Consider the following 14,198-nt stretch of genomic DNA (forward strand, 5'->3'; position numbering starts at 1 on the left):
TCAACAGGTCAGAAACTCCCCTGGTCAAGACTGAATTAGCTGTTCCCCATCAGGACTGTACAGCTGGGCCGATGGTAACATAGTGGTTACCCTACTGGGCCTGTCATCCACGCGCCCTGGCTCACGTTTTGGGGAAAGTGGCTTCACATTGGCTGATAAGGTTTAAATTCCATTAAATTAAACCTGGAATTGAAAGCTCGTCTCCAGTGACCGCGAAACCACTGTTTAAAAAAAAAACCCAATCGGTTCAGTACTGTCCTATTGAGAAGGAAATCTGCCATCCTTACCCGGTCTGAGCTACAGCTGACTCCAGCTCCATTACAATAGACAAGAGACAATAGGTGCAGGAGTAGGCCATTCATCCCTTCGGGCCTGCATCACCATTCAATGTGCTCATGGCTGATCATCCTTAATCAGTATCCTGTTCCTGCCTTATCTCCATAACCCTTGATTCCACAATCCTTGAGAGCTCTATCCAACTCTTTCTTAAATGAATCCAGAGACTGGGCCTCCACTGCCCTCTGGGGCAGAGCATTCCACACAGCCACCACTCTCTGGGTGAAGAAGTTTCTCCTCATCTCTGTCCTAAATGGTCGACCCCGTATTTTTAAGCCGTGTCCTCTGGTTCGGCACTCACCCATCAGCGGAAACATGTTTCCTGCCTCCAGAGTGTCCAATCCTTTAATAATCTTATACGTCTCAATCAGATCCCCTCTCAGTCTTCTAAACTCAAGGGTATACAAGCCCAGTCGCTCCAGTCTTTCAGTGTAAGGTAATCCCACCATTCCAGGAATTGACCTCGTGAATCTATGCTGCACTCCCTAACATTTAAACTGCCCTCATGAGGTCATTCCGTTTGGGTCAACCAGGGATACTGGCCTTGCCAGCAACACCCACGTCCCATGTAAGAGCTTTTTAAAAATGGCCCCATTGAGCTTGGAAAGAGTAATCAACATTGTGTGGTTGATTCCTACTATCCAGCCTGCTACATGGATAGGCACAGGACCAAACTCTACCTCCCCCCTGTCCCTGGCAGAATACTTGAAGTCTGGGTTAGACCTCCAATAGCTGGCAGGCTGAAGTTGCTGTTTGCTACAGTCCTTTCTGCAGGAACAAGGAGCAACAATATGATGGGAAGGTAGACAATCTGGAATCGGGAGTATCACAAGCAGCCTCTGATGGCTCTTGGAAAGGGTCCTCCAATCCAAAACTGCTCAGCTGGGCATCGAGGTGAGACTGACAGAACTCCCAGAACAAACCGCCTCTTACAATTCACAGCCAGGACAACACACTGCAGCTTTCTACAGACGTGATGAGTTTACCAAGGTGATAATGATAGCTTCCACAATCTCCTCTATATTCAGTGTTGTACCCAGTAATTATCTCCACTGCTTCCCACTTTATTCCAAAAGCTGTTTATCTTCCTGTGCTCTCTCTTTCGGATTGTCTCCGAGAGGAGGATGTGAGCAATCTGGTCTTCTGCCAGTGAGGATCCTACTCTCTGAAGAAGAGGCCAGTTCTATCTATGGCATGGTGCTGTGTTAATGGTGCTTTGTAAATACAAGATGTTGCATTCTGCTGAAAGTCCAGGCCCACGATGGGTACCCGTTGTGGTACAGTGGCATCATTGCCCCTCGGAAACAGTCTTGCTTTAGGTGGGAGTTAGCTCTTACAGCACGGCTACTTGAACAACGCAGGATAACCACCATAATACCTCACTTCCTGTCTGGACCAGAATTACGAATGTTGGAAAAGATTTGTTTCTTAAATCTCTCCAAAGACCGACAATGTAATAGCTAATGTTTAATTCCAGTTGGAATGTTGCGTTATTCCCAAGTAATAAAGATGCAGACCAACAAGGTAAGAGTGGTATTACTGGTCCCAAATAATGCAGGAGTATTTGACGCCACTTGCACTCTGTTTTACTCTCAGCAAACATCAATCTCACTTTGACCTGTCCTGTAGTCAAGGTAGGAATCTATCACAGGACCCTGACATTGGGCTGGCCTCCCATGTGCCTGAATGAACTGGCATTGGTTGGACCCCACTTTAGAGGCACGCTACGGTTAGGGAGTGGGCCCAAGCAGGGCCCAGACATGGTGGGTGGGCCCAAGCAGGGCCCAGACATGGTGGGTGGGCCCAAGCAGGGCCCAGACATGGTGGGTGGACCCAAGCAGGGCAACATCTTTAAAAAAAAAATGAGTGGATACAAAATCCTAATGAAGCAAGTGATCTGTGCCTGACATTCATTTGCAGGAGCGTCCTTTGCTCAATGTTGCTTTGTGCGATCTCTGACAAAAACCACTCTGAAACTTTCAATTGACACCCTTTTGGGGAGCAAATTTACTGATTTTCGGCCCAGTTATGTGTAAAGGTTTTTGATTCCCCTCCTCAATAGCTTTGGTGTAAATTAAAAATGAGGCTTGATTTTTGATTTCCCCACCCTGCTCGTCCTGTGTGGTATTTAACGTGTTGAGGTTTGTGTCTCATTTTAATCTGTTCCTGCTGCTTTCTCTTGACCTCCTCCATGTGCAGCTGCCACAGTCCCTGAGCAGAAGACGGTGACCCTCGCTGTGGATGTCAATAACCGCTCAGACCATGTTGAATGGTGCAGCTGCTATTACCATGGCAACTACTCAATAAATGCTGCCTTTGAAATCAAGCTACACTGGATGGCAGTAACGTCAGCCGTACTCTTTGAAATGGTAGGTGGCATCAGACAACACAGTTACACCTTCAGAAACAATAGACACTCTGGTCTCTTGTTAAATGTGATATTGCCTGGTCAGCACCAGTTCCAGAGAACGCTGCAGGAACTGACTGACTACATCGTCGGGAGAGAGTGATTAATGTTTCAAGTCTCGTCTGACTGTGTTCAGGAGAGGTGCTGGAAAATAGGCAATATTTTTAATATGAGGTCTGCAGATGCTGGAGATAAGAGCTGAAAATGTGTTGCTGGAAAAGCGCAGCAGGTCAGGCAGCATCCAAGGAACAGGAGAATCGACGTTTCGGACATAATCCCTTCTTCAGGAAGCCCTTCGGGCATAAGCCCCTATGCCTGAAACATCGATTCTCCTGCTCCTTGGATGCTGCCTGACCTGCTGCGCTTTTCCAGCAACATATTTTCAGCTCGTTATTTTTAATATGTTTGACAGAGACAGAAAGTATAGTATTTTCCACACACAGCTTGAAACAAGAGCCACTTTCTCTCCCTGGATGCTGCCAGACCTGCTGAGTTTTTTTCAGCATTCCCTGTGTTTGCTTCAGCATCCCATCTGCGGTATTTTTCTACTGACTTTTCACCACTTCCTGACACCGAGTTGTCATCCAAGTATAAATTTTCTGAAATCCACCGTTTGCCAATGAGGAAATCGCTTCTTGATGTTTGTTTTCAAAGAATAGGGTGAGGGCACAGGGGCTCAGTGGTTAGCACTGCTGCCTCGCAGCACCAGGTTCCCGGGTTCGATTCCACCCTCGGGCTGGTGTGGAGTTTGCACGTTCTCCTCCTGTCTGTGTGGGTTTCCTCCGGGTGGTCCGGTCTCCTCCCCCTGTCCAAAGGTTAGCTGGATTGGCCGTGCTAAATTGTCTCACACTGTCCCGGGATGTGTAGGCGAGGTGGGTGAGCCATGGGAAAAAGTAGGGTGGGTCTGAGTGGAATGCTGTTCAGAGGGTCGGTGTAGATTCGACGGACCGAATGGCCTCTCTCCAAGTATAAGAATCTATGATTTTCTCCCGGCCTGTTTTATAGCGAAGCCAGCATTTATTGCCCAGCACTAGAAGCTGATGGTGAGTCACTGTGTAGGAACATTGTACCACATGTGATATAGGGCAGTTCTCACAGTGCTGATCGAGAACACTTTCAGATTCTAACCCAGGGGAATGAAGGAACAGGATAATTCCAGGTCAGAAAGCTGTTTAACTTTCTGGGGACCTTGCACCTGGTGGTGTTCTCATGCATCTTCTGCCCTTGTCCTTAAAGTTGGCAGAGGTCAATGTTTTGGAAGATGCTCTCAAAGGTGCCCCCTCGATGTTTTTTGTAGACAATACACGCTGCTGCTACTGAGTGGTTGTGGAGGGGGGGAGGGGGCGCGTGAATGTTGAAGTGGAGGGGTGTGGCTCTCCTGGATGGTGTCAAGTCGAGAGTGTGGGGCTGGAAAAGCACAGCAGGTCAGGCAGCATCCGAGGAGCAGGAACATCGACAGAGTCATCAGGAATGATGAAGGGCTTATGCCTGAATCGTTGATTCTCCTGCTGCTCGGTTGCTATCTGACCCACCTCGCTTTCCCAGCGCCACCCTCCGGACTCTGAGCCTCCAGCCTCTGCAATCCTTACTTTCTCCTGGATGATATCAAGCCTGTTGAGTTTTAGCTCTATTTCCAGCCAGCGCACAGTTGGGTTTGTTCTTGGCTTGCAACCAGAAGTGAGAGATGCAGCTATCAGACATCTGAGCCAAGAGGATAGGTAAAACAGGAGACCGTCCGGCTATTGGAAGCATGTTGTTAAACTGCACTGGGCGCAAGAAAGATTGAAAGGGATGTTACTGAGACTGGAAGGTTTGCGTTATAAGGAGAGGCTGTGACTTTTGTCCCTGGAATGTAGGAGGCTGAGGGATGACCTTAAAGGTTTATAAGTCATGAGGGGACAGAGATACGGTGAATTGCCATCGTCTTTTCCCCAGGGTAGGAGAGTCCAAAACTAGAGGGCATAGGTTTCAGGTCAGAAGGGAAAGATTTAAAAGGGACCTGAGGGGCAACTACTTTCACATTTCATTTTTCGCCATTTCTTGATTTCCTCTTTTTTTTCCCACCTCATTGTCATTGTGAGTATGGAATGAGCTGCTAGACCTCTGTGACCTAATAAACGACCTGATCCCACCCTGTGGTGTGGCAGGATATGTGAATTCTCCGAGAAGTTCTGATCTATCCTGAGCTGGCTGAGGAGGAAAGCTTGCAGTCCAGAAGATGAGGTACAGTAATGAACCACAAAATGAGAAGTGGTTACCAGTACATTGTTTTTTAATCCAGAGGCATCTTTCATTAAAATCATAAAGCAGAGAGTATCTGCTCACTTTTCATTGCACTTGAAGGAAAGAACAAGTATTATTTTTAATATGAAACCATACCTTTTTGAAATCTGAGTCACTGCTTTCCAGACACATGAAGCAAACGACCATTGAATCAGTTTCTTTTTTACAAATCCTCACCTTCTCCCAGTTCCTTCCACCTCTGCTCTGTCCAGACTTGCTGCCGGCCCACACTGGTGCCCTTCTCCCATCATGTCCTTTTTTGCCTCTTTTTCCATCATTCCATGTCCCCTTTACACCTATTTCCTCATTCTATCCCTCTATTCTCACGTTCCACTTCTCCGCAATTCCTGCTTCCCTTTTTCTTGTTCCCCACCTCGTTGTCATTGTGAATAGTGAATGCAGCTAAAAATGTCAGTGATCTCTGTCAGCATTGATGTGCTTGAAGTTGCGATTTGGTGTCACTGATGAGTCACTGCTGACACTGTTGTCAAATGCGCATAAAGTTCTGGATTATTTAGCAAGTTAATATCGGGTACCTTTCAAAATGACTCTAGATTGTTCCGTGATGACCTAAATGAACATCTGACAGTCTGTTTCATGAGCTCTGCTTAATTTTATCTTCATTAAGCACAGTGATGATTTATTTTCTTAACCTTTTATAGCAGTGTTTCATTGAATTCGAACTCTCAAACGCAGTCTCATGCCTTTAGTCAGAGCCCACTTTGACTGGAGTGACTGTGATCACAGACGCAAATGCCAGCCTCGCCAACTGTTCGACACTGCTCAGGAAAGTGACTCAGCCCCAGCTCCAGAGAACTAGAAATGGGCCATGGGTACCTGCCAAGTCCGGAGATGGAATTCTCAGATTTTGCTACTTGTGTGTTGGCTTTTCATTTTGGTCACCTAGCAACCAGTTCTTCCCTCTATATCTAACCGTTCTTGTATCTTGTTTCATCGGTTCTACATTTAGAGTCATACATCGGTCCAACCGTCCATGCCGACCAGATATCCCAACCTAATCTAATCCCATTTGCCAGCACTTGACCCATAACCCTCCAAACTCTTCCTATTCATAGACCCATCCAGATGTCTTTTAAATGTTGTAATTGTACCAGCCTCCACCACTTCCTCTGGCAGCTCATTCCATACACGTACCACCCTCTGTGTGAAAAAATTGCCCCTTAGGTCCCTTTTATATCTTTCTCCTCTCACCCTAAACCTATGCCCTCTAGTTCTGGACTCACCCATCCCAGGGAAAGGACCTTGTGTGTTTACTCTATCCATGGCACTCAAGATTTTATAAATCTCCCACGCTCCAGGGAAAACATCCCTAGCCTGTTCTGCGTCCCCCTATAGCTCAAACCCTCCAACCCTGGCAACAATCTTGTAAATCTCTTCTGAATCCTTTCAAGTTTTATGACATCCTTCCTATAACAGGGAGACTGGAATTGAATGCAATATTCCAACAGTGGCCTAACCAATGTCCTGTACAGCCGCAACATGACGTCGCAACTTCTGTACTCAATACTCTGACCAATAAAGGAAAGCATACCAAACGCCGCCTTCACAATCCTATCAACCTGTGACTCCACTTTCAAGGAGCTATGAACCTGCACTCTAAGGTCTCTTTGTTCAGCAACGCTCCTCAGGACTTTACCATTAAGTGTATAAGTTCTGACCTGATTTGCTTTTCCAAAATGCAATACCTCACATTTATCTAAATTAATTTCCTTGTACACCTGTCTTTTGCCCTCTTAATCTTACTCATCACTGAGACCAGGGTTGGTTTGAGGTTTCAGTGATGAGATTGTGTTTTTTTTTGGGGGGTTTAAAGGGTTGTGGAACAGGACAGGTACAGACCAACCACAATCTGATGGAATAGCCGTATAAACCTTGGAAATCTGCTGCTGCCGTTCTTTATTTTCTGCGGTGGGTTCCTTTGACCTTTTTTACTCAGTCTTGGCTATTCGGAGGGTCGGTGTGTAGGTTTAATGGGCCGAATGGTCTGATTCCACTCTGTCGGGACTCCACGGTTCACCGTGGGCAAAATAGATCCTGGCTGGGCTCAGTGAGCTAATGCCAAAAGGAGCAACAGTCCCAGTAACAGGTCTGGCCAAAGTGGACAGAGATGGTATCTGCCATTCGACAACTAAATGCAAACTTTGTTTTAACCAGCACTCCGGATAAACAAATTATATAAATTGTATAAATTCAAATACAAAGATCTGCTGCAATGTCGACGTGTTTATGCTGGGAATGAAATATAACAGTGATTTACAGTCATTACGTTTCTATCACTTACTCTGTCTTTGACATTGATTCAGGAGGTGCATTGATGTTTTTACATAAATTAGTGGGTGGCACGGTGGCACAGTGGTTAGCACTGCTGCCTCACAGCGCCAGAGACCCGGGTTCAATTCCCGACTCAGGCGACTGACTGTGTGGAGTTTGCACGTTCTCCCTGTGTCTGCGTGGGTTTCCTCTGGGTGCTCCGGTTTCCTCCCACAGTCCAAAGATGTGCGGGTCAGGTGAATTGGCCATGCTACATTGCCCGTAGTGTTAGGTAAGGGGTAAATGTAGGGGGTATGGGTGGGTTGCGCTTCGGCGGGTCGGTGTGGACTTGTTGGGCTGAAGGGCCTGTTTCCACACTGTAAGTAATCTGATCTAATCTAATTTCTTTGAGGGATGTTGAAGCTTTGCCTACTCAGTTTACTGTGGGGCACACGCCTGGTCCCATAGCTGCTGGTTAATAAAAAGCTTGCTGTAACTACAAAACCTAGTCTGTGGAACACAGGAGGGCAGAAAATGAGGTTGGTGTTGTAGCCGGCCTGGTTAAATCACAGGCTGATTAACCACTTCTTCCGATTTACTCACTCAGGTACAAGGCTGGCACAGAAAAGCCACTTCCTGTGGGTTTCTCCTGGTCCCTGTGCTTGAGGGTCCGTTCGCTCTCCCCAGTTACCTGTACGGAGACCCCCTGCGGACTCAGCTTTTCATCCCCCTGACTGTCAGCTGCTTGGTGAAGGAAGGCGCAGAGCACATCTTTGATGGTACGTGTCTCACTGTCTCACTGGACACTCAGAGGAATCAAACAGTTGAACTGTCAGGAAGGTTTCATGGGAGTCTAACGGTTGAAAATCTCACTGTGCCTCCTACTCATTTCATTTCCAAGCGCGCTCTCTCTCAGGGCTACGTTTTGATTTTCTGGGTGGAGTTTGCATTTTCTGGAGCTACGATTTCATTCTCACTGACCACTTTGAGTCATTCAGCACAGAAACAGACCCTTCGGCCCAACTCATACATGTCAATCAGATATCCTAACCTAATCTAGTCCCATTTGCCAGCACCCGGCACATATCCCTGTAAACCCTTCCTATTCATATACCCATCCAAATGAACAACACCTTACCTATAGCAGGGAGATCTCATTCCATGAGTTCTGGTCACGGAATGCCATTATGTCTGTATTTGTGTTGGGATACAGGGCATTTTACATTCACACAAAAAAAATTCACTACCCTCAGCTATCATCACCACTTCATTCAATTTAAAGCTACAACTGAAGTAACACTTTATTTTCCAAAACACCATGTTATTTAAATGGGCTTAAGAAAGCTGCACACGTGAGTAACAAATGTTTTCTTTTGAAAGTAACTGAAAAATGTGTTGCTGGAAAAGCGCAGCAGGTCAGGCAGCATCCAAGGAGCAGGAGAATTGACGTTTCGGGTATGAGCCCTTCTCCTGCTTCTTGGATGCTGCCTGACCTGCGCTTTTCCAGCAACACATTTTCAGCTCTGATCTCCAGCATCTGCAGTCCTCACTTTCTCCTTTTGAAAGTGACTGACAGACTGTTCAACGAAAGCAGCCCCATTTGCTCGGCTTTATCTTTGATGAAAGTTTCTGTGGGCAGCATCTTTCCCTCACCCCTTTCACAGCCCCTCGCATCTCACCCATCACTCAGTAACTCTCAGACAACACCACTGCACCCCCTCACGTTTAGTCCCCACCCCTGCCTCTTGTGAGGCTCACACTCCTCAGAACACTCCCAGCAGACTGTCTGCATCCGCCCCGCCCCGCCCCGCCCTGCTCACTCCCAGCAGATTGGCTGCGCTCCTGCCATCCCCAGGCCATACCCAGCTGATAGAACAGGTCCTGTTATGGACTGGATTCCTCTCCACTTGGCCAGGTAGATGACAGTGTGTTGTAACTGTACTGGAAGAGCCTGACTAGGGAAGCGGCACGTTCCTGAGCACCAGCCTTCAGCACCACTGCCAGAATATTGTCAGGGCCAATAGTCTTTAGTGTCCAATGCCTCCAACCATTCCTTGATATCACCTGGAGTGAATCGAATTGGTGCAAGGCCTCACTGGAGGAAGCTGGGATGGGTCACTCTGCCCTTCTGGCTGAAGACTCCGGTGAAAGCTTCAGCCTCACCTTTTGCCCTGATGTGCTGGGCTCTTCCATCGTTGAGGATGGGGATATTGGTGGAGCAGCCTCCTTCCAGTCAGTTTTGTAATCGTCCACAACCTATCATGACTGGATGTGGCAGCACTGCAGAGCCCAGGTCTGATTGGTTGGTTATGGGATTATTTAGCTCCGTCTATCACTTGCTGCTTATGTTGTTTGGAATCTAAGTCGTCCTTGTTGGTGGCTTCACCAGGGTTTAGATTAGATTACTTACAGTGTGGAAACAGGCCCTTCGGCCCAACAAGTCCACACCGATCCGCCGTAGCGCACCCAACCAGACCCATTCCCCAACATTTACCCCTGCACCTAACACTACGGGCAATTTAGCGTGGCCAATTCACCCTAACCTGCACATCTTTGGACTGTGGGAGGAAACCAGAGCACCCGGAGGAAACCCACGCAGACACGGGGAGAATGTGTCAACTCCACACAGACAGTCGCCTGAGGCGAGAATTGAACCCAGGTCTCTGGCGCTGTGAGGCAGCAGTGCTAACCACTGTGCCGCCCATCAACACCTCATCTTCAGGTATGCCTGGTGCTGCTCCTGGCAAGCCCTCCTGCACACTCTGTTGAACCAGGGTTGATCGCCCTGGCTTGATGGTAATGGTTGAGTGAGGGGTACGCCGGGCCCATGAGGTTACAATTCTAGTTGAATACAATTCTGTTGCTGTTGGTTCCCTCACCACCTGCCCCAGACCGCGTCCAGCAGCTGTGTCCTTTCGGACCTGACCAGCTCGATCAGTATTGCTGCTGCAGAGTCATTCTTGGGTGGTGGACCCAGAGTACATTGCCACCTTTCAGCTCTTAGAATCGTTGAGCCTATCAACTGAGAGAGGATTAACAAATAAAAACAGCAAATACTGGAGAAACTCAGTATCTGAATGGAGTAACAGGCTTGATAGGCTGAACAATTGACTCATGTCGTGCAATAAAGGAAGATAAATCTAAACCTACCCTGGCATTTTGAGAATTTGAATTTTTTTAAAAGCTGGCATCTGTAGAGTAAATAATGCTGTCAGATTTATAAAATCTCAGTCACCTCGGGCGACTGTCTGTGTGGAGTTTGCACATTCACCCCGTGTCTGCGTGGGTTTCCTCCAATTTCCTCCCACAATCCAAAGATGTGCAGTTCAGGTGAGTTGGACACACTAAACTGCCCGTAGTGTTAAATGCGTTAGTCAGAGCGGAATGGGTCTGGGTGGGTTACTCTTCGGAGGGTCAGTGTGGACTTATTGGGCCGAAGGGCCTGTTTCCACAAATAGGGCATCTAATCTAATCTGATCGATCTGTGGAGAGAGAACATGTTGTTTTGTTCTAAAGAAGGTTAACAGGACACCTTGGAGCCACTAAGGATGTGATACCTTGGGGGATAGACAAGACAGAGGGACATTGGGATGGATTGTGGACATTGAGGTGGATGGGATACATTTAGGCTCGCGGGGATGTTTGATATCCAGGTTCGATTTAATGACCAGTTGATCCCCTCCCAGCACAGTTCAGAATCAGTGCTGGCCTTTACACTCTGTTTATTTTCACTGTGCTGCTGTTTGCATTTTCTCAGGGTTCGAGCCGGAGACTTACTGGGATCGGATGCAGCTTCTGCAAGAGGCCATTCTTGTGAGGTACAGTATTGCAGGATACTTCTGTGAGCAGCAGTGGGACAGAAACGTCCTTCATATGTGACACAACCTATCGATTTCTGCATAAAACTAATCGACAGATTTACAAAGTGCAGATTGTTGTACAAGGGGGGAAATGGCCAAGTGGTATTATCACAAGTCGAGGAATCCAGACACACAGCCAGCCTTCTGGAGACCTGGGTTTGAAGCTCATTATATCAGATGGTGAAATTTGAAATAAATTCAAAAAAGCTAAAAATCTGGATTTAAACATCAAATGATATCATTGACCAATGACCTGATATTCTTGTTGTTTATTGTAAAAACCCAGGAACAATGTTATCCTTGCGTGGTCTGGCCTGCATGTGACTCCTGACCCACAGCAAGGTGGTTGACTCTGAGCTGTCCTCCATGTTCAGAATGTGTCTCGGCTTTCATAACGCTGTAGGACATTGGAGCAGAATTAGGCCATTCGGCCCAGCCACTCTGCTCCACCATTTCGTTGTGGTTGATAGTTTCCTCAACTCCATTCTCCTGCCTTCTCCCCTTAACCTTTCCTCTCCTTATCCATCAGATTCCCCGCCATCTGGCTGAAGAAATTCCTCCTCATCCCAGTTTTAAAGGGTCGTCCCTTCATTCTGAGGCTGTGCCCTCTGGTCCTAGTCTCTCCTACTAGTGAAAACATCTTCCCCACGTCCTCTCTATCCAGGCCTCTCAGTATTCTGTACATTTCAATTAAATCGCCCATTATCCTCCATCGAGTGCAGATCCAGTGTCTTCCACTGCTCCTCATATGACAAGCCCTTCATCCCTGAGATGGTTCTTGTAAACCTCCTGATGACCCTCTCCAGCACCGGCTCATCCTTCCTTAGATATGGGACTCAAAACTACTCTCACTATTCCAAATGCAGGACGTCTCTGCTCATGTATTCTCCCCCCCTTCAAAATGCATTTGTCGTCTTAACTACCGACCTAACCTACAGTTAACCTTGAGACGATCCTGAACTAGGACTCCCAACTCCCTTTTGAGGTCCAGATTTCCAGAACCTGTCCCTATTTATAAAATAGTCCACGCCTCTATGCTTCCTGCCAAAGTGCATTACCTCACACACTTTCCCACCTTGTATTCCATCTGCCAATTCTCTGCCCACCCTCTGAGCTTGTCCAAGTACTTCCTGATGAAGGGCTTATGCCCGAAACGTCGAATTTCCTGTTCCTTGGATGCTGCCTGACCTGCTGCGCTTTAACCAGCAACACATTTTCAGCTCTGATCTCCAGCATCTGCAGACCTCACTTTTTACTCAAGTCCTTCTGCAGCCTCCCCACCTCCTTAATACTACGTGTTCCTTCACCTATCTTTCTGTTATCTGCAAACATAGCAATTATGTCCTTAGTTCCTTTGTACAGATTGCTCCTACTGTGAATAGCTGTGGGCCCAACACTGACCCCTGCAGAACTCCCACTAGTCACTGGCTGTCATCCTAAAAAAAGATCCCTTTATCTCTACTCTCTGCCAGTGAGCCGATCCTCTCCCCACGCCAGTACCTTGTGCCTAACATCATGGACTCTGCTTATTTAGCAGCCTCCTGTGCAGTACCTTGTCAAAGGCCTTCTGAAAACCCAAATCGATCACATCCACCGGCTCTCCTGAGGTGCCTGAAGGTGAACTGGCAGTACCACACGCTCACCACCTGAGGGTACCTGAGCTTGTCAAATTCCACAATTTCGATGTGAGGCCTTTATTGCATCAACATGTTTCTCAGCATTTCACTGAAATGCAAGTTGTTCTTTCTGCTGTCCAATGCTGCATTTCCCTGGGTGACTATCTGCTCAGGGCCAGGCTGATGCCATTGGGCAGAATATACTTTTAAAGGGCATGCTTATGAACCAGGCAATATTTAATTTTCAAGAAGTCAGGATCACAGCATTTTTACTTCATTGTAATGTGCGCGGTAAATGTTTCGCCGGGGAACAGCTTTCTGTTTTTCAGGCTTGGGTGTTGGGTTAGGGGTATTAGGACCCTTGGCCCATCTTGCAACGACGTCACAGAACTGTTTCATTGGGGATAAATGGCACAGTGTAGTCACCGATAGTTAGATAGAAGCTGAAAGAATGATAGAATTAAGAGAATAGGTTTAAAACAATGTAACTAACTGGTGGCCTTTCTGCCAGACCCGAAACATTAACTCTGATTTCTCTTCACAGATCTGCTGAGCTTTTCCAGCAATTTCTGTTTTAGTATATGTTTGGTATCAATATGCGATAAGAAGTACTTTAATGACTACTTGTTGATCACTGTACCTTCATACCAAACTCTCAAGTGTGGACATGGCAAAGGGAGGGCAAGTGGTAATCCAGACCCCCAGACTGATGTCTAGAAACATGGTTTCAAATCCTGCCATGGCTGAAGGTGAAATCTGAGTTTGATAATGAAGGGCTGTCTTAAAGGCAGCCATATAACTATTATCAAAACTCATCTACTTCATTGGTAACCTTGAGGGAAAGAAGCTGCTGACCTTACCTGGTGTGGCCTGAATGTTAGTCCAGACCCACAGCAACGGGATTGACTCTCTACTGCCCCCTGGGCAATTAGAGGTGAGCAATAAATGCTGGGCCTAGCCAGATACGCCCACATTCCATGAACAGTAAAACCCAGACTAGAACTCCTCCAGCTGCATAAGGGAAATCCTGTCTTTGAAAGTATGTTTTCAGGTGAAGCGTAGCTAGGTTTTGAACCATGATTACGCGACTGAGAGGCTGGAGACCCCAGGGTTTGTAGCTGGTGTTTGGAACAGTAGCATTGCTGTGTCCCCTCCACTCGATTGGCAAGAAGTGGCTCCTGTAGATGTGGGAGATTAGAGTCGAAATTAGAGTGGTGCTGGAAAAGCACAGCAGGTCAGGCAATATCCGAGGAGCAGGAAAATCGACGTTTCGGGCAAAAGCCCTTCATCAGGAGTTTCTGTTCTTTGTCTGTTCTCAGCAAGCAGCTTCAGGCTTGCGTCTGGGGAGAAGCCAAGCTTGGTTTTCAACGTTAACAGCAACTTCTCCTCCCATCTGTGCCTTTAAGCAAGGTACATTCATATTAC

General features: G+C 47.1%; 1 protein-coding gene across 3 annotated transcripts in view; it reads left to right on the top strand.

The window, feature by feature from the left end:
- Positions 1–14,198, top strand: part of depdc5 (DEP domain containing 5, GATOR1 subcomplex subunit) — a 276,005-nt gene that overhangs the window by 254,030 nt on the left and 7,777 nt on the right. For all 3 annotated transcript variants that reach the window (XM_060843792.1, XM_060843790.1, XM_060843791.1), the window contains exons 37-39: positions 2,536–2,705; positions 7,905–8,076; positions 11,055–11,115. In XM_060843792.1, coding sequence (XP_060699775.1) covers positions 2,536–2,705; positions 7,905–8,076; positions 11,055–11,115 — 403 coding nt within the window. The remainder of the gene's footprint in view (positions 1–2,535; positions 2,706–7,904; positions 8,077–11,054; positions 11,116–14,198) is intronic.

Source organism: Hemiscyllium ocellatum, chromosome 24 (assembly GCF_020745735.1).
Source record: "Hemiscyllium ocellatum isolate sHemOce1 chromosome 24, sHemOce1.pat.X.cur, whole genome shotgun sequence".
NCBI classification, from domain to species: Eukaryota; Metazoa; Chordata; class Chondrichthyes; order Orectolobiformes; family Hemiscylliidae; genus Hemiscyllium; species Hemiscyllium ocellatum.